General features: G+C 46.6%; 1 protein-coding gene across 2 annotated transcripts; it reads right to left on the bottom strand.

The window, feature by feature from the left end:
- Window positions 1–509: 509 nt before the first annotated feature.
- On the bottom strand, window positions 510–18,995 carry ATG14 (autophagy related 14). 2 transcript variants are annotated; one of them, XM_082283166.1, is made up of 10 exons: window positions 18,766–18,995; window positions 13,969–14,031; window positions 13,796–13,838; window positions 13,306–13,387; window positions 8,856–9,093; window positions 8,063–8,292; window positions 7,445–7,562; window positions 6,245–6,335; window positions 6,049–6,134; window positions 510–3,043 (listed from the first exon to the last, which is right to left on the bottom strand). In XM_082283166.1, the coding sequence occupies exons 1-10, from the start codon at window positions 18,987–18,989 to the stop codon at window positions 2,737–2,739; spliced, it is 1,482 nt and encodes a 493-aa protein (XP_082139292.1). In that variant the 5' UTR covers window positions 18,990–18,995; the 3' UTR covers window positions 510–2,736. The 2 variants fall into 2 exon arrangements, with proteins under 2 accessions (XP_082139292.1, XP_082139293.1); XM_082283167.1 differs by lacking the exon at window positions 510–3,043 and adding an exon at window positions 3,069–3,917.
- Between the last annotated feature and the right edge of the window lie 873 nt (window positions 18,996–19,868).

The following is a 19,868-nucleotide window of genomic DNA, read 5'->3' as shown; positions in this document are numbered from 1 at the left end:
TTGAAGGCTGGAAATTCTCGTGTATTTTGCCCAGCACGGTGAAAAACAAACCACACAGAAGTAACAGTCATAAATATACAACTTTAAAAAAATTACTGTTAAAGGTTTATTGCAATAATACAATAAAATTTAGAAGAAAAAAAAAAAAAAAACCAAAAAACCAAACCAAACCATTCGTGTTTAGTTACATCTTAAGTCCGGAAGTTGCGAGAGAGGGACCGCGAGTTTCCGCAGGTGACAAAGCCACCCCTGGGTGTCCCACCCGAGACCCTGCACAGGCACCTGATTTTCGGCACAGGGCTGGCCCCCAAAATCAGGCTCTTCCTTGGCAGCCCAAATTGGCCACCCCAGGTCACTGGTCATGACCAGAAGTCCCGGCCTGAACTGAAATTCCCGTGTTCATGCTACGCAAAATGTTTTGTAAACTCTCAGCTGGCTGCCTTCAAATATCTATAATTACATATATTCCTGCCCTCCCGCCCCCCCCCCCCCCCCAAACAACCTGGAAAACGAATCCTGGTGATTGCACTCAAGGTTTGGACACACACAATTCTTCCTCAGCTACACATGTGCAAAACACTTTTTAAAAAGCCACCACAACCTTGTGTTCTGTTACAAAAAAAAACCGTTCCATGAAAAGCCCCACCCTGATGCATCTGAACACCCTCACGGTGCCCTTGTGCACTCTCAGAGTATGACAGGGTTGCAAATAAATTATTGTGGAAAACATGGATAGGAAGTATATGGCTTCTAGAAAAGTTATTGTGTTGGGTTTTCTTTCCCTAAGTTCAGTGACAGTGCATGAAGCTGAGTCATGGCCTGACCTTCTGGGGCTCAAAGCACAAAGGCAGCAATGAAAAAGGGACTGAAATGCCTATTAAAAAACAACAACAAAAAGGTATTTAGATGGCGGGGTCCAGTGCAAAATACATGGGGAAGCAGAAGGGGCTGGGCTGTGAGCCCAGTTTCCAATACTGGCGTGTGCTGGTTGCTCAGAGCTGTGAGTGATAAAGTGCCGTGAGCCAACAGAGCCCAAACCCTTGGGCTCGGCCTGGCAGCGGGGCTGGGGGCACTGGCCCCCATCAGGCTGCAGCAGTCCAGGGGCTTGGGCTGCTCTCCTAAAACAAACCCAACTCTTAGAGCAGAGGAGCGGCAGCAGTGAGGGTGGTGGTGTCTGACTCCGCGGAGTTAAGGGTCTTTGGTTTAAAAAAAAAAAAGATAAAAAGAAAAATTAAAAGAAACTACTGACAACAGATGCCCAAGCTCAGGGCTGAAGAGAAGCAGCTGCCATGGAGGGGTGGGTGACACAACACTCAGCAGAGCCCCTGGCATGGGGCACAGGGGTGGCACTGCCACACCTGGCTTCCCATCCCTCCTGGGTGGGGACAGAGGCAGCACTGGCTGGGCTGGAGAGGAACAGAGCTAACCACAAAACACCCCGTGAGGGGGCTGGGAAAGCCAGCCCTGGAGCTGGGATCAGGCAGGGATGTGGCCTCTGTGTCACTCCCCACAGCCTTGCTGTGTCCCCACAAGCTGCGGGGCAGTGGCAAAAATTCTCCCTCGAGGAGGAGGGCAGGAGGCTCTGACGTGGGCTGACCCTGTGGGGGAACTGTCCCAGCTCTAAATGTAAACGTTGGAAGCTCTGCTGAGCAAACCACCCGGGAGGGCCCTGTCCTGCAAGGCAGAGGGAGAGGAGGAGCCCTTGCTCACCAAGTCACCTGTCAGCACCCACCCTCCTGGGGTTCCAGGAGGAACCTGAGCCAGTTGCACCAGGGGAACCAAACCAATTTCTTGGCAGTGAGTAAACAACAAACCCCACCATGAACATAAAATAAAATAAGGTTAAAAACACATGTAGTGTGGAGAGCATGTGACTTCACCAAACTGGCTTGAAATGAGGTGTTTCTAATGCTAAAAAGTGGCAACGTGGTGTGGTAACTGATGGGCATTATTGCAACAGTGCAATTCTGTATCAGCATCGAATGTGGGTCTAGCAAGAGAACGTCCAGTGTTTCTTTGGTGTATGGTAGTAAGAGTACAGAGCCTGTGTGCCTCAGACAGCACAACACAAAACTTCTACACCTACCAGTGGACACAGCATGAAACAAGCCAGTTTTCTATGGCAAAACTGGGTAAAGATCCACAACCAAATCTAAAACAACAGCAATTTGCTTTGTGAATTCCCTGTCCATGCTAATTGTTTGTATTAAAAATATGGCAACAGAGATTAGAAAACATGTTAAAAATGCATAATTTTCATGTCCTGAATGAAAAAAATTTAGAAATACGCATTTTTGCATTATGCAAGACAGATTTAAAACGCACACACACACCACAAAGGAAAACCCTGTAAGGAGTTAAGAAATTGGGAACTGCATTTGCACCACTGTCCAGACCGCGCCCTGAGCAGCCTTCCCTGCGCTCACATCCCGATCCAAACACTCCAAAATCTGTTTCTTCTTCAGAAAGTAGAGCTGGAGGTTGCTGGGTCCATTTACAATTCTCGATGCAGACAGAACCAAGACACAAAGTGCCCTCACAGAATCCGTCGGGAGCACGGAGCTAATTTACAAAACGGGGCCGTCACAGTCATCTTGGGTAAATAAAAAGGTTTTCTCCGGTTTACAAAACGAAAGTCTGACCTTTCCTTTGTTCCAGGCACTACTTAACTGAATAGGTAAAGGTTGACTACAGCACAGTCGGGGAGAGGTCCCTGGCACAGCTCCTGTGTGCCCGCTAGCGGTGCCCGGTGTAGGCCTTGAGCCACGAGGTGACCGAGGCGGCGGCGGACGAGATCATCCCGCCCGCGCTGCTGCTGGCGATGGGCTGGGACACCTGGGTGCTCTGGCTCTGCAGCATCTCCACCTGCTGCGAGGGGATGTCACAGAACCTGGGGCTGGGCAGGTTCTCCCAGTCCGTGCCCAGGTCCGTCTCCTCGTCGCTCACGTGCTCGTCGCCGCTCTCGTCCGTCTCGCCCGCCGCGCTGGGGTCCACAAATTCCATGGAGTCTTCCAGGTCAGCGCTGATTTCGAAGGGGCCGGACCTGGGGGTGAGGACACAACGCTGACCCATCAGTCCCTCTGTCCTCTCTGCTGGGGTGAGCCCTGGGTGCCCCACAGCACCCTGTGGGGCATCTGCCATGGGCACAGCAGAGATCAAATGCCCCTGTCTCTATCAGCTGGGCAGAGAAACTGCAGAGGGGACTTTGTGTCACCACGGTCATAACACAAACACTTGGCCAAGGGAGGGACAGGGTTCCAGCCCACGGAGCAGGAACGGTGGGAGAGCAGTTCTGCTCTGGCAGGGGTAGGGAAACACACACACAACAGAGAGAGCTACTGGTGGTAACTCAGGGCTCCAGTGGTGGGAATCTCGGCTTGATGTGGAACAGCTTTAATTTCCAACACCAGCCCTGGCCAGGCTGAGACGGCTCAGCTCTGTTGGGGTGTAGCTACGATTCACAGGTCTGGCACAGCTCACCAGTGGAGACTTCCCACTCTGCCCTGAGCAACACCTCAACCTCTTTCTCACTCTGAGGTTGGCCAGACACTGGAACAGGCTGAGAGGCTGTGTGGTCTCCCCTGGAGACAATGCAAACCCCACCACACAGAATCACAGAATGGGTCACGTTGGAAGTCACCACAGTGGCTCATCTGGTCCCACTTCCCTGCTCCAGCAGGGTCATCACAGAGCACATGGCACAGGATTGTGTCCAGTCAGCTCTGGAATATCCCCAGTGGTTGAGACTCCACATCCCTGTCTGCTCAATCTGTTCCAGTGCTCAGTCACTGCACAGGGAAGTTCTTCCTCACGTTCAGGTGGGACTCGTGGGCATCAGTTCCTGCTCGTTCCTCTGGTGCCATTGCTGGGCCTCACGGAGCAGAGCCTGGTCCATCTCTGAGCCTTCCCTGCAGACACTGAAAGACAGGGCTGAGGGCCCCTCTCAGCTGGACAGCCCCTGCTCCCTCAGCCTTTCCTGGGCAGGGAGATGCTCCAGTCCTGAGCACTGGCTCTGCTCTGAGCAGGGCCGTGGGCTGCATCTGCCCAAACCCACCTGGGCTGTGACTCCGAGTTCCCTGCTGCCACTGCCTGGTGGGAGAAGCGATTGCATCCTGCCCATCCCACTGCTCTGGGCGGCCTGTATTCCATGGAAAAAGGCAGATTCCCCACAGCAAGCAGCATCCCTGACTGAGTTCACTCCAAGCCACAGAACTGCCCAGTGAACGTGAGCAAGAATTTAATGGAATCATGGGATCATTTGGGTTAGAAAAGACACCCAAGATCACCGTGTCCAACCACTAACCACAGTAACCATTTAGCACAAGCAAGAGTTTCTCCAGCCTTAGTGGGAGAAGGAGCCTAAAGCAGTGATTTATAATGGAAAATATTAATGCAGATAATTAAAGTTTGGTAAAATTATAAGCATATGAAAACAGCAGCATATAAAGGAGATTGTCAGGCAACTACAAGCTTAGGTATCTAAAGGAAAATAAAGAGAGCTGGTTGCTGCAAACTTTGCAGCCAGCTGAGAAATTAAAGGCAAACACTCCTCTTTCATAATCTGGAAAAGAATGGGAGCGCTGCCTCCTGGCAAAGCCTTTTGCTTAACAAGGCAACACAAGAAGGGAGTCATCAGGGCTGAGGCCAGAAGGGACCATGAGATCATCCCAAGTGACCTCCTCTCTAACAAAGGCCACTGCGTCCCACCCATTCTCCCTGTCCTGAGCCCAGCAACTCCTGCCTGATGACAGCATCCATTCCAGAAACTCATCCAGCCCTGAGAGGATGACAGAAGGAAACAGAATCCCCACCTTCATTCCTGTGGGTAATTAATGTCTCTGTAAAGTGCATGTGCCTCATTTCAAGCAGCTCAGACTCTGCTCCCAGTGGTGTCTGTAAAGCCATTCCAGCAGTCTGTGGGTATTTTATCCAACTCTCCTGTAACCCTTTCTTTTACCATCTGGACCCAGCTGATGGATCTGGAGCTCTGTGACACCTGCACAGGTGCCCACTGTGACCCCTGGACCTTTTAGAGCAGCTGCTTTCCTTTGAGGACACAGCTCTTCATCCTCTGGGTATTTCCAGCACTGTCCTTGTTTTTAAGCAAGCAGCAGCAAGCACAGATTTTTGTCCAAAATCCTTTCCAAAGATGTGGTTCCCCATGTCTCTGGGCTGAATCAGAGTAGGGATATATCCAGAGAACACAAGGTGAGTGGGAACAGACAGTTCCTCTGAGTGGCACTGCAGGTTTTTGAATGAAACCAGATCCGTACACGAGAACAAAGCAGAAGAGTAGATTTCGGAACATTGCTGTGCTTAAGGGGCGAATAAAGCACCAGGCACATCAAACAAATGCTTGCAGACAGTTTGGGCACAAGTGACTTGTGTCTGGATTATCCCAATGGGGAAATCAGTATTGTTTGCTTTCTTATATTTAACTTGTGAAAAAAGAAACAAATTATTAAACCTGGTGTGTGCAGGCCAGAGCTGACGTTCTTTTCATCGTGTTCTAAGCTAAGAGAAGAGTTGTCTTTAATCTTAATTTACATATAAATGAAAATTATTTGAAGGGTCAACTTTGGTCTAGGCAGTTCAGTGACTGGAAGTATTTTGAGAAAGGTTTGCCTGGGATTCTTCTCAGGGTTTGTATTACTGGATGCTCTCGGGTATCTGCATGCTGGCAAGGCGTGGGCAGGGTCACACTTGGAGCATGGCAAGGCTACCTGGCATTTGTGCTGCTGTTCCTTGGAGGGAAGGAGTTCCTGCTCCTGGGTATAGGGGAAATAAGTCCATCATCAGCTGCAAAGCCTCCAGCTGAGCCTGCCATAGGCAGAAGCACAGCAAACACACGTCTGTGAAATTTGATTTCCTACTCAGAAGCCCCCTTCTTCTGTCCTGTTTTGCCTCCTCCTGGAACTACCCCGATTTCTGTGCTGAGGACTGATCTATAGGCACAGCAGAAGAGAATTTCCCTCATAAGTAACCAGGCAAAGGCATAAATTCAAAAGGAATTCAGCCACAGGAGAGTTCATATTTTGCTTTTCTTACCTGCCCAAGTTCTCGGTGTCTGGGCTGACCAGGTACATGAGGTTCCTGAGGGTATGCAGGGGGTGCAACAGATCTAAATTTACATGCTGACATGTGGAAAGGAAAAAAAAAACCATCATCAGGTCCTGAAAGAAACCAGCAGGCACAGCTGATATTTTAAAAGCTATTTAAAGATATCAAATATGCACCCCCCTACCTGAGAGAAGCAGAGGTGAAGGATATTAGCATTCAGCTTCTTCACTGCCCGTGTGAACCTGTGTCTGCTGAGATTCTCTCCACAGAATTCACTGTTAAAACACCACACACACAAATACACAGGAAGCAAAATGCTGTGAAAATCCACTTACTGGAGGCATCAGCATTCCGTACCCTGGCTTCCTAAAACATCCTGGAATAAAAATCCTCGCAGTGAGCACTTGGTTGAAGTCCACAGCCAGTTTTAGAGTGCTCAGGAGACTAATTTTTCACCTAGCAGGACTGTGAGCCTTTTTTGGGCTCTCCTTGCCCTGGCCTCCCCAGTTTCCACAGGACAGGTGGTGTGAACTGTAGGGAACTCAAGAGATCCACCAGTGCCAAACTGCTTCAGATCTCTTTTAAAATCCTGCATAATTTCCTGTTCCCAACCTTTTCCTTCTCTGAGCCCCGAACACCCAAATAAAATCAGAGAATCACAGAATGGTTTGGGTTGGAAGGGACCTTCAAGATCCTCTGGCTCCAAGCCCACAGCCATGAAGTGGGAAAAAAGCTGAAAGCCTACCCAAGTTTTGTGCCCTCACCTTGACAGCCACTATTTTAAAACACCTAAAAGAATCTCAGCAGCACATTTGAGACCCCTGGGAGTCTGACCAGGCCTGCAGCTCCTTCTGTACAGATCCCAGCTGCTCCACACAGACACCAAAATTCTAACAGCACCTTTCATCCAAAAGGGGGTTCATGCAATGCACTCCTAGGTGTGTTCCCATGGGGGTTTTATCCCATTGGGAATTACACTGCTGCCATGCCATATTATAGGACCTTGTCCTACAGCACAGGAGGCAGCAGAGCTGCTCTAGAGCTGCTGGATTGGGCTGGGATTTTGTGAAGCACAAAATTGGGGTTGAATAAAACCGAAAGTGCCATTCATACACTGCCATATTTAAGTTCTCTTTTGAGGACGCTGAATATATCAACTAGAAAAGTGTTGTTTTCAACTGTGATGGTTGGGCTTCCTCTCAGGAAGCAAAAAAGAAGGGAGGGACTGTTAACTGTGGTCTAAAATCCTGCCAGCCCTCCCCTCAAACAGCACAAAAATCCACGAGCCACCCATGTTACCAAAAAAGCTGTTGCAATTCATGACTTTGTTCCCCAAACGAAGCTGATTTAAGGTCACTGATTCTCCTGCTGTGTTTTTACTTGCCTGTTGCAGAGCTTCTTGGGAAGATTTACATCAAGTATGAGAGACAAAGTGTTAACGAGCTGAGTTGCATAGCACAATGCAGCACTGATGGTGTGAGCAGGGTTATTATGTTCCATATCTGAAAGAAATAAAAACAACATGAAATCCTTGTTTTAAATGAAACCTCGGTGAGTGTGTTAATATGTTCCTGGAGTCTGCTCTGGAATATGTCATTTCTAACTATGGAGCACAGCCTAGCAATCATTTCCAGTGAAATCTGTCAGAAGTTGGAAGAAAATAGTAATTCTTGGAATTCCTGTTAAGATGATGACATGTGAACTGTGTCAAAACTGTGAATAATTAACTTTCTCTATTTCATTGTGCTGTGCATCCCAGAGAGCATTTAATGCAAAATAAGATTTCAGCAGACTCATCATAAAATCACAGACTGGTTTGGGTTGGAAGGGACCCTAAAGACCACTTAGTTCCAACTGGGCAGGGAATCTTCTCCTATAATCCCTATACTGGCATTTATTTCTGGCTCAGGGTGAGAACAAATGGACCAGTCTCCTGCTCCTCAGTGGCACCCAAAGCTTCTGGAGTGTCCCAGCTGCCTAAGATCAGGCCTTTGCCCCTTACCAGGTCCCTGTGTAGTCTTCTTCTCCTCCACCCAGTTGTAGTAAGCTGAGTAGTCCCCGTTGTTGGGGAGGATGATCCAGGGCCCCGTGATGCTGATGCTGGTGTCCCCGTTGTGGTCGTCACACACCCACCTCCCCGACAGGTACGTGGTTCTCCGTGCCTCTGCCAGCTTGCTCACAGTGCTGGAGGTCATGGCATTGTCACTCTCTGAGGACACATCTGCAGGGTCCCTGCAGGACCCCAGAAGGGTTTGAAAAGAAGTGGTTAAAAATAGAATCGAAGACGCACCTGGCAGGCACTGAGCCAGATTTCACTCAGGGCAAAATGGTTGTTGGATTGCTCCTGCAAAATCCTCAGTCTCAAAACTACTTTCATTTTCTCTGGCATTTTTAATTACCTATTATGGTAAAATCCTCGAATGGTTTGGTTTGGAAGGGACCCTAAAGACCATCTCATTCCAACTTTCCTGCCATGGGCAGGGACACCTTCCACTATCCCAGGCTGCTCCAAGCCCCATCCAGCCTGGCCTTGAACACTTCCAGGGATGGGGCATCCATATTTTAAGGAAGTTTAACACTGGACACACAGCTCAGATGTCTCAGTGGGGAGATGCAAGCACCTCCAGGTTCAGATTCTTCTATCCTGGACCTTTGTCTTTGGGTGAGAACACAGCTCCCCCTCCTCCTCCCCACAGATCCTAAGGGAGCCAGAGCACATACCTTAGATTGACAAAACTCTCTTCTGCGTGTCTAAACCCAAGCAAAATGATCCCAAAAGGACAAGCCTGCCATACCTCATGCTTGTCTTCACCTCTTCAATGGGGAAGATGACCGAGGTCAGCTCCAGGATGTGCGACCGACGGAGGTTTGCCAAGTGCTCGTACTGGGATTTCAGGTCGTAGGTTTTTTTCTCCACCAGGTCTCCCAGCTTCCTGTTGTGCCTCTGGATCTTCTCCTTCTTCTCCTGATGCCTCTGAGCCCTGCGATAATGCTTCTGGTTCTCCTCTTTAATCCTCAGCAGCCCCTCCGTGTCTGTGAGAACGGCAGCAGATGTTATCCCTTGCAAAAGGAGCTGGGAGGTGCTTGAAAGAAAAGCTTGAGAAAAGCTTTATTAATATTTATAGAAAACTAGATCTATGGCAGCTTAAAACAGAAAACCCTGCTAAACTATTAACATCTTCCAGCTGCTCAGTGGTACAACTTTTTAATCTCCTGTGAAGATCTTCAAAGAGACTGCAATTGGGATTATTCTTTCCCTATCTTTTACTCGGCTATTTTTGGATTTGGAGCACAAAAGCCAAGATTTCCCACTTTAATTAAACTCCTGAGGTAATCATCCTGACAGAAATAGCCTGACTGTACATGTTTGCATCGTGCTGGCCAAAAAAGCCCTGCCCTGCTTGCAGCCAAAATCAAGTGCAGATAGCATCTTCAGTCACCATTTCTGGCACCTCTGCTGCTGTTAGTGCTGTTATTTGGGCTTCACTCATGGATGTGCTCTTACAGCACTTGGATCCCAGCAGTGCAGGCTCCTTGTTTCCACAGGGAACACTGGCTATCTCCCTTTCCACTCACAAAATGGGAAATGTGCTCATTGCTGAAGTGCTGAACTGCCTGGATTCACTCCACGTGTCAGGCACGCTGAGGCTTGGAAAAACACCCTGCAAGAGCATCTTGAAGCATCCAAGGTTGGGCCTGATGATCTTAAGGTCTTTTGCAACCTCGATGATCCTATGGGTCTGCTGATTCTGCTATAAAATACCTGGCTGTGGTAATGCTCCACAAACATGGTGCTAGAGAGAGTCAGCCACCACTCTTTTAAAAGCTCAGGGAAAGATTTCTTGTGCTCTTCCCAAATACATGTTTAAAACTCTCCATGTGCCCTATTTGAAGCGTGCCTGCCCCTGCAGACACAGACGCTGCTCTCTCTGAACATCAGGAACCATTCCAGTCATCTGATCTGCTGCAATCCATGGTGTGTCTGGTAGGAAGGGAGATCTGGTATGTGGGAGATGCAAAGTCCCAAATTAAAGGAGGTGAGAAGAGCTCCTCCATGCAGGTAAGAACTAATAATCCTCAGGTTTATGTAATATAAATAAGTGGCCCCTGTTATAATTTAAATAAATAACCCTTGGTAGAGGAGCAGTAGAAAAATCCACTTCTCTCTGAGCAATACCAAGAATCCCTATGTGTCAGCTGCAAATCCCTTTTCCTTTAAGCAGTCCTGTAACATCAACACAAAATCAATTAACACTTGCATTCATATTCCCAAACTCTCCCTTTGCATAAAGAACAAGAGACAAAGGAGGAGGAAAATGTCCATCTGTTCAATTTTCACATTCATGTTCGACTTGAAAGGCTACTTTTTCAGAGTGAACTCCCTTCCCTGCAGGTCCAACAGCAATTATTTGGGAGCAGGGGAGACATTGAACTCACGTTTCCTCTTCAGCAGTCCCAGTGCACAAACAGCTGTCCTGCTCTCTGCACAGCACCTCTGCTTTATGACCCAGTTTATGAGGTGATTAAAAATCTGTTCCCAGGGGTATTTCAGGACACCACTGTGTCCCACCTGCACTGCCTGACAAATGCAAGCCCAGGCACACTGATCTCTGCCCAGAGAGCTCTGCCAGATATTTGCAAGCCTGTCTCCTTGAACTGTTCTGCACAGAAAGAAGGCAAACACACAGATTTTAAAACATTATTTTAAGCACCAATTATTGAGGTCTCCAGGAGAGTCAGCTCCAAAAGCAGGAACCCAGTGTTCTAGAAATCGTTCTTATTTCAGAAAATTAAACTGTGCCACATCCAAGAGAAGATAAACAACTTTTTCACACTTTTTATGTGGCCCAAGAGTGACCAAGTTGGTTTCCTGATCCATTTGGCTACTCACAGCTAAAATTCATTTCTGGTCTCTCTCCAAAAGCAACTGAGCTAACAATAGGTCAGTTGGGCAATAGTTAGCTCAGTTTTTAAGTCACATCTAACCAAATTCACTGTGAATCAAGAGAAGTTGCAAAAGTTGCAGACAATAAATTCCACAGAAGAATAGGGAAATGGAGAACTTCACTCCCTGGTTGGTCCTAACACTCTGCCACCTTCAGAGCACTTTGAGAAAAGGTGACTAATTCCTCAAAATCACACTGATTTCCTCTTCTCCTTTCTTCACAGGCTAAAGACAAAAAGTCATACTCTCCATAATAATAATCTTCTATCTACTGAAAAGCTTGTTTTTCTTCAACTTCCTCTTCTCTAAACCAAACATGAATTTTCTTAGCCATTCTTTCTGTTTCATTCCCAATACTCAGACTTTCTTCATGTCATTTGTACCTTTCTTAAATTGTTTAAATTGGACACCAGACTTCCACTGAAGCAATAGCAATACCTGGCACAGCAGGATAACTGCTTCCATCTTAAATACAGCACTTACTTTAGTTAACCCAGAAAGAGGCCTGAGCCTTTCTGGAGCACCACGAGATTGATAACTTTTATTTAATTTGCAATTCCCCAGATCCTTTCCTGCCAAATCTCACCACCATCCCCCATTCTGGGTTTGTTTCTCTTTACAACAGCGTGTGCCTTGACTTCGTCCTTTTCAGATGATGTTGTCTATTTATCTGCATGATTTTGAATTTGGTCCTGGTCTCCACAGAAGGCATTTCATCATCCAGCCTGGCTTTCTTCATTCCACCCTCTATTCTACTGAGCTATTATGGGAAATACTGAAGAGAACTGGGCCAGGAACTGGCTCCTGCTGAGCTCCACCTGTCTCACCTCCTCAGCTGGACCAGTGTCACTGCTCTTTGAACGCAGCTTTCCTAACCTTTTGTGATGACCTTGCAGGGGTTACACCCAGAACAAATGTCTTGGTTTGCTCACAAGACAGTTTCAGGCAGTGCCCAAATCCAACTTATGCGCAGCTTCTGCTTCATCCTCCACTGCACCACTTGTTCCCCAGGCATGGGGTTGATTTGACATGAATATCATAACCATGACATAAATAACAAAACATGAATTTGACATGAGTATTACAACCAAGTGATGCCTATATTTAACCACCTTATCTTCCAGTTACCAGCAAAGTTGCCCCATGTCTGTAACAGGATGCCTGTGTCATCAGTGTGAGGTTCTTCCTTCCTGCACCCTTTGAAAGCAGGTATTGCTTTCAGCTTCCTCAGACATCCTCAGTCCCTCATGTGTTCCTGAGTGCTCCACAGACTACTTCAGCTTGTTCCTTGGGTTCCACAAAGCAAAGTAATATGCAGCTGTTTGTTTCCTTTCCTTAGCCTGCAGTCCTCTCATGATGGAAAATTTAACCAGGCTAAGCAGCTGATCACATTTTCTTTGCAGGAAGATGAAGCAAAGGCAGCACTGAATGCTTCAGACTTCTCTGCACTGTTATTTGCTCTCTTTCCTGTTAACTAACACACTTGTCTACTCCTTCACCTTTTCTTTATCATACATTTCCTATTGTTACTATCCATCCTCCTTCTTAATTGAAAATCATTTTGCATCTCAGCCTTTTTTTGATTTTTCACCCCAAGCCCGTGCTAATCCTTTATGACTATTCTCAGATTATGCCTCTGCTTCTACTCTCTGTATGACTCCTCTTGAATTTCAAGCCATAAAAATATCCCAGATTCAATCAATATGCTTCTGAATATGCTTCCTCTACTTCCTTTGCATGTAGGTTGTAAGCACAGCTGCACATTCTCTTCTGAAAAATGACCTGGCACATTTAGTGTAAAACAATCTAATGAGTTTCAAAAGCTGAGGTTTCTGAATGGAGCAACTCTCCAGCCTACACCATATTTCAGTGACTCTTGCTCAAGCAGGATTTTAGGGCTTTCAGACAGGTGTGGGTTAAAATTCAGCAGTTTCATGAAATCTGTGACAGCTGCAGAGCTGTTTGCTCCTCTTGATAAAGAGGAAGTTATCAGAAACACTACACTGAATAAAGCAATCTCTAGGGACACAGCCAGAGTCACAGGCTGCTAAGCATTTGCTCTTAAAGCTGTTGCAAAACCATCTCCATCCAGCTGAGTAATGTCTGCTGTTTGCTAATTAAAACCCAAGCATAAAAAGGCCAAAATCCACTCACCGATTTGCCTTCAACTTGATTTAGGAAGCGACGGTTTGGAAATTCACCATTTTTTAAAAAACTAATGCTCAAATTCACCTCAATTGATTTTTCACTCTAAGGCACAGGGCGTTTTTCCACATCACAAAAGCAGAGGCATTACTCACGTCTTGTCATTTCATCATTTTCTTTGCAAATGGTCTGTTTCAGCTGCTCAATCCTCATCTTGCAAGACATTATTTTCCACCTCTGAAAAAGAACATTCAGCAACTCTAGGGCACAAATGACTTCAAACACGCTGAACTAATGACTAACAACAAAGCCAGCAGCTTTAGTGCAAAAGTAGCAGGATGCTCTTAAATGGATCAAGCAACTAAATATTTCATACAGCGTTTTGTGCACAGAAGAATGCCACAAACAAAACGAGTGCTTAGTATAAAGTCAATCGGTAAAATAAGTTATTGAACAAATATCTAGTGAGAAATGAAAAATTCAGCCAGCTTGGAACACTCTGCTTGCAGAGCCCATTTCAGTTTTGCTTACAACAGGCTCTTTGGGAAAGCAACACAATGCCCTCAAGGTAAACTGTAACTTTACACTATGCGATCTAGGAATTTAAGAGAGTTTAAAAACCATGGGACACTTGGAGCAACTCACCAGCTGATCAGTTATTTCTTTCCCTTCCATGGCCTTCAAAACACTAGAGGAAAAAACATGATTGAAAGTTTTATGACTATCTGGACTCTGTCTCCAGCAACAGTGTGTTAAAGAGACTGTTTCCTTTTATGAGATCTCTTGGCTTTTATATCAATTTAATAAATACAACTTACTGTTTTTGGAATTCTCTCTGTTTGGTTTTAAGATGCATCAGCCTTTCTTTCTTGTCTGAAAACCTGAAAGAGATTAAATTCTTTTATTGATATTTTACACAATTACAGCACTGTAAGTTGTCTGAAAAAGATAATAAAATTGAAGCTTGGGGACTCTCCAAACCTCAGCTATCTGTCTTCATCTTGGGAAGTAATAGCTAAATGTGTAAAACTCTTGCAGAATTCTAGAGCATGTGTCTCACTGGAATTGCAACAGAACCTCTAAGCTGGAGAAACATCAGAGTGTTGAATTATCAAACTTGTAAGCAAATTATTGCTACTTCTAGATTTATAGCTTAGCAAGAGCAGTATTTTGTGTCTTACAAAAAACATAGAGTACTTTAAAAACCTTCAGTCACTGGAGAAATTAATAGTACTATCTTACATAGTCCATGACCCAAAAGTCTTGCTTCAGCTCTGCTTCACTGGATTCTGGGGTATGGGAACTGCAGAGAACTGACCACAAAGGAATTTTTTTAGGATTCATCATCCTGTGTTTTCACCCTTTGAGTATGCAGAAGCCCCATTCTGCCCCCCTTACTGTTACACAATTTATTCTCTTTTCCTCTGCAACATGTAGAATTGACAATTTCATCCTAACAGAGCTGTGGTATTTGCAGATGCCCCATCCCTGGAAGTGTTCAAGGCCAGGCAGAATGGGGCACGAAGGTGTCCCTGCCCATGGCAGGTGGTTGGAACTAGATGGCCCTTAAGGTCCCTTCCAACCCAAACCATGTGATTTTATGATTTTACCTTTATTTCAGGGACATCTAAGCTTTACTTAGAAAAAATAGTACACTGAGCCTTGACAGGACGACATCTTGCACTTCCCTCTGTTACTCTGCAGATTTGATTTCAGGTAAAACTTCAAAATGCTTCACTTTTTTCCTTTGAGTGCTGAAATCTGAAAGCTTGGTGACTACCTCTGGATTCAGAGAGTGTGTAACCACCCTTCCTGATGACATTAGCATTAGAACAACAAAACCACTGGCTGCTGCTTCTGTAGTCAAGCAGAAATATCTGTTTTCCTTCCAAAGCAAACCAAAACCAAATGCAGTTGCTTGGCATAAAAGCCAGAGGCCACACGTGAACTGGAGGAATGTGGTGCAACTGGAGCCCAGCTGCTCAGCCCAGCGCGTCGTCCCCTCTTCCTGTGTGTCCTCACCCCAGGAGTCATCATGGAAATGACAAAGGCACTGCATGAGCCTCCTGTTTACCACAGAGCAGTGCACACCTACTGCACCCCGACCTTTGGCTGCCACCAAAAATCCCTCGGCCCAGAAACATAGAGCTCAGCAGTCACACAGTGAGAGCGCTGGGGTAATTTGGCAATTCTTGGTTTCAGAGCTGGATTAATGGGCACAGGCTCTGACTGCACAGAATCACTCAATTCCCATCCATCGCATCAGCAAAAAGTTGAATGATTTGTCAAAGAATATAGGAATAAATTAAGTCCTGGCTGTGGAGGGAAGACAGAAATATTTGTGAAAGCCTGTAGAAATTACAGCTCACCACGCGCTTCAGCAGCGATGTCAAACAGCTCCTACCAACTTCTCCAGCAGGTTTCTCCTAAGCAAACATTTCCATTTCTTTATATAGCTCTGATTTCAATTGCATTGCATCCTGCAACTCATTTTTCCTTATATATCTTTAGCCTTTCAATTTGGCAAAGAAACAAAACTTGGGATGAATTATTATAGGAACTCCCATAAAATGTAAACTGAGAGAACATCTCGAATTACCCATGAAATGTTTCTCTCTCCTCAAGTCTTATCACATTAAGGTGAGATTTTCTGTGCTTACCTGGCTGATTTCCACATGTTCATGATTAGAGAGAAGCAACCAGAGAGAGGGGCTTCCTAATCTACAGGAGTTGATTAATACTGAAGGAGTTGAGGGCACTACACTCACTATAACTCCCTTGCTGCAAAAAGTCACTGCTACTAATCATAACCCACAGCCTGGAGAAATCAGACAGGCTCAGACATCACAATTATATTGTCTTTGGCTTTTGCCATCTGCAGACACACAAAGCAAAGCAATTCAGTAGTCTGGGAAACACACTCTGAGAATTTATGCACATGACAGGCTGAAGGACACTCCCAGGAGGAAGAAGAACCTCTGAGCTGAGACCAACATCAAGATGCCAGCTTGGCTTTTGAATATAGAACACATTACTCATGGAAAGAAGAATGTCAGTGACTGTTTTACTGGAGGACCTCTGGACTACTCATGCTTAATTGTAGCTCTCCTTCAGTAATTAATCTTAACAGCTCCTCAGTCTCTCCCCCTCACAGATATGGGGGGTGATTTTTGCCAGACAGATGAAAAACCTCCAATTTTACTGTAGCTCTTCCAAAACTTAGCACACAAAATAGTCCCAAGAAATCTGGAATAATTAGAACGTGAAATTGTTTGTCTTCATATAAGGAAAATTCACAAGAAAATTCTAAAAATGAGCCACTGTTGGATACAAGGTGTAATGCTTGGTTTCTTTACATTTAACTAGGAAGATAATGATCCTTTTCCCCCCCCTCTGTAACACTTCAAAAAGACAAATGGGAGGCTCAAGTGCCCCCAAACACTTCCACATTCTGAATTTCTCATGCCAAGCCACCCAGCAAAGCCCTTGTCATGACACTCCTCCAGCACTGGCTGACCTAAAATTAACCCAGGTACTACTAGAAGGCATAAAATCAACAGATAAATAACGATGGTTGTAAACACCAGCTGAAATGCAGCCAGTGAACTGCACCTGCCCCTGCATGGCTTTGGATTCAGTGGTGCCTGGTCACCATTTAAAACATCTCCCCCTCTCCCAGGGATCACATCACAAGAAATTCAGAGACACCCACAAAGAGCAAAAAAGAAAACAGACCTCTTCCCCAGTCTTACTTTAGTCATTCCAAGTATTAATTAGAAAACACAAAGAAAATGTTTCAGGAACAGCTTAAAAATAATCCCATTAACCTCAAAACCCAAGCTTTTTGTCCCTACACAGAGTGCTCCTGCTGCCATCAAGGATATTCAGGTTGTTCATATTGTGTTATTCATATAGGTGAGCTGTTCCTTTGATTCACTAAAACAAATTTGCCACTTTTAATGAATTGCACTACTGCAATTCATTCATGGGAAAGTTCTGCGCAGCAGGAGAAACAAAGCCTGGGGAAATGGTGTGTGTAGGGAGGCTTCAGGTTGATAAAACAGCAGTGATCCCCACAGATGGAACCGTGATGTCCAGGCAGAGGGGGGAAAAAAGAAAAAAAAATTAGAAAGAGATTTAAATCTTGCAGTTAAAAAATACAGTGTAAATATACAGGAGCTTTTCCAGCCACAGACAAATGGGGCACTGAAAGCATCTCAGGAGGATGCAGTGATAACTGTCAGACAGAAAAGCTGATCCTGTCTCATGTGAGAAGATAAAGAGGGTTTTCTCTTACACTGGTGCTTCTGGTACTTTGGCTAAAGCTGCTTCTTTATGACTTCATTTTTCTGATGGGCAGAGACTTCTTAAGTGTTGGTTAATACAGAACAACTCTAACAAAGGCTACAATTTAATTTCTAGAATTAAGCCTGACATTTAGCCAAAAACTTAGGCTACAAAAGACAAGAAAAACACCAAACTTGGTTTATGTTCCGAGCTCCATATTCAATCTTTTCACAGAATCTGCAGAAAACCCCAAGCAGTCTCACACAACTACACGTTTTCCACCTATTTTAGAAAGACTACATTTAATTTGTGGTTCTACAACACAGTTTTGTATTAAAAAAAAAAAAAAAGAGAAATCCCATCCAGTGGCAGACTAAGGTCTCAGTTCTGCAAGCTGACTCACACTGGCTGACAGCCTTTCCCCACTCCCGTGGATGTTGATGGGTGAAAGGCACCACTGTCCCCTTGTTCCTGGGGACAAAAGGAGTCTTTGGAGTGAGGACACCACCCCCCCGCACGCTGCTTGCCACCTTACCAAAATAGCTCCAGGAATCAGTCCCAACAGCTGCTAACGGGACCAAGAACACGGTGCCAGCCAAGAATCAGAGCTATTCCAGACATGGCACTGGAAGACTTTTTAAGAATCTGGGATGGACATGCTGTGAACGACAGCGATGGAGGAGCCATCTGAGTCATATCATGAGAAAATTTGTTTATGGGCATAGCACTCATGCAGCCTCCCTCATGGAGAGCCAGGAGCAGGGGACAGCACACGATTAACTCAAGTGGAGTATTTTTCATAATCCTAAAGGAAGAGGTGTACACACAACAAAATGTTTCATTTCTTTCTTACACAGCCTCCTAATTTTGCTTAAGGATTTAGAAAACTACTCTTCCAAGGCGCGTTGCCGAAAATAGGTAACCCACTTGAAATAACTCACTGCACGGGTCTCTCTTTGTGCCCTGAACTGTCTGGAGCTTCTGTGGCCGCATCGACACGGACACATCTGCTGAGAGCTGTACCTGACTGAGTGAAAGTCAGGGTGATTTCTTAATTATTATTAAAACTATTACTATTTCAAGGCTCGTACCTCATCCTGCTGTGTCCGCCCCCAGCCCCAGGGTGGGCCCGGCAGCCCCCGGAGCGTTCCCCCGCCCAAACCCTGAGCCCGCCGAGCCCCGTTCACCTCCCCCGACCCCCGGGACAGCGGGGAAGGGGCACAACCCCCGTGCCCCTGCCCTGAGGCACAACCCTAAGGCCCCCGAGGCGAGGCGACCCGCGGCAGAGCAGAGAGAGGCCGTCCCGTTCCCCTCAGCGCCGCCGGTACCTCTCGGAGTCGCGCCCATCGAAGAAGACGAAGTCGCCGCTCTGGACGCACTTGGCGCAGGTGAGGCGGCGGCGCGTGGTGTTGCAGAGCGGACACCGCTCCACCGCCACGTAGAGACCCTCGGCGTCCTCCTCGGCGCCCCGCAGAGCCCCGGGCCCGGCCGCGGCCCCACTGCCCCCGCCCGGCCCCACGGGCTGCGGCCGGCGGCCGCTGGGAGCCGCCATGTTGGGCGCCGCGGTCACGTGGAACGCTGTTGGCGGGCAGGGCATTGTGGGAAGGGGCGCTGAGGCGGCGGGCGGGAGCGGGGGAGGGTGCGGGACGGGCCGCGCTCCGCCGCGAAAATCCTTATTTTAATATAAACCGCGTCCTTTTCCTTCTGTAGAAGGACGGGGATTACACTCCTGCCCTGCTCCCAGAGCAACGTGGGTCTTGCATTCCGGCTCCTGGGCCTTCCGAGGTTGCCATGCTGCGACGATCCGTCAGTAACACTGCTGTGGGGACTACGGCTACCGGTCAAAGCACGGCCCTGTATTTACAACAACATCCAAATCGCTTTGCCCAAGTAGCAAATACCGATGCACATCCTTCTTATACGTGGGGGTAGGTTCCGTCAACCCAGCCTCCGTGGTGGAGCCACGGTGAGGCGTTAAATAATAGGATGAAGGAGAGTTAAAGAGAAAGGACCTTAAAAGATCATCCAGCTCCAACCTCCTGGCCTGAAAAGGGACACCTCCCGCTATCCCAGGTTGCTCCAAGCCCCGTCCAGCCTGGCCTTGGACACTTCAGGAATCCAGGGGCAGCCACAGCTTCTCTGGGCACCCTGTGCCAGGGGCTCCCCACCCCTTTTCTGAGTAAGGAATTTTTTCCTGATAACTAATATTGCCTAATTAACCTACTCTCGATTTGAAGCCATTCCCTCTTTCTGTCTGGAGGGGGAAATACCAGGCAATTAGAGGAGATTGAGTCCACAGAAGCCAGAATAACTTAAAGCAATATTCCCCTTCCCAAAAGAAAGAAACACAACTACAACAACAAAACATTGCTGTACTTTTTTTTTTTTTTTTTTAAGAGCAATTCCCAGCCTACATTATTCCCCCTTCCTA

Source organism: Coloeus monedula (assembly GCF_965178545.1).
Source record: "Coloeus monedula genome assembly, chromosome: 6".
In the NCBI taxonomy this organism is placed as follows: domain Eukaryota; kingdom Metazoa; phylum Chordata; class Aves; order Passeriformes; family Corvidae; genus Coloeus; species Coloeus monedula.
The sequence above is the reverse complement of the archived record's forward strand: the minus strand, read 5'-3'. Positions and strand labels throughout refer to the sequence as shown.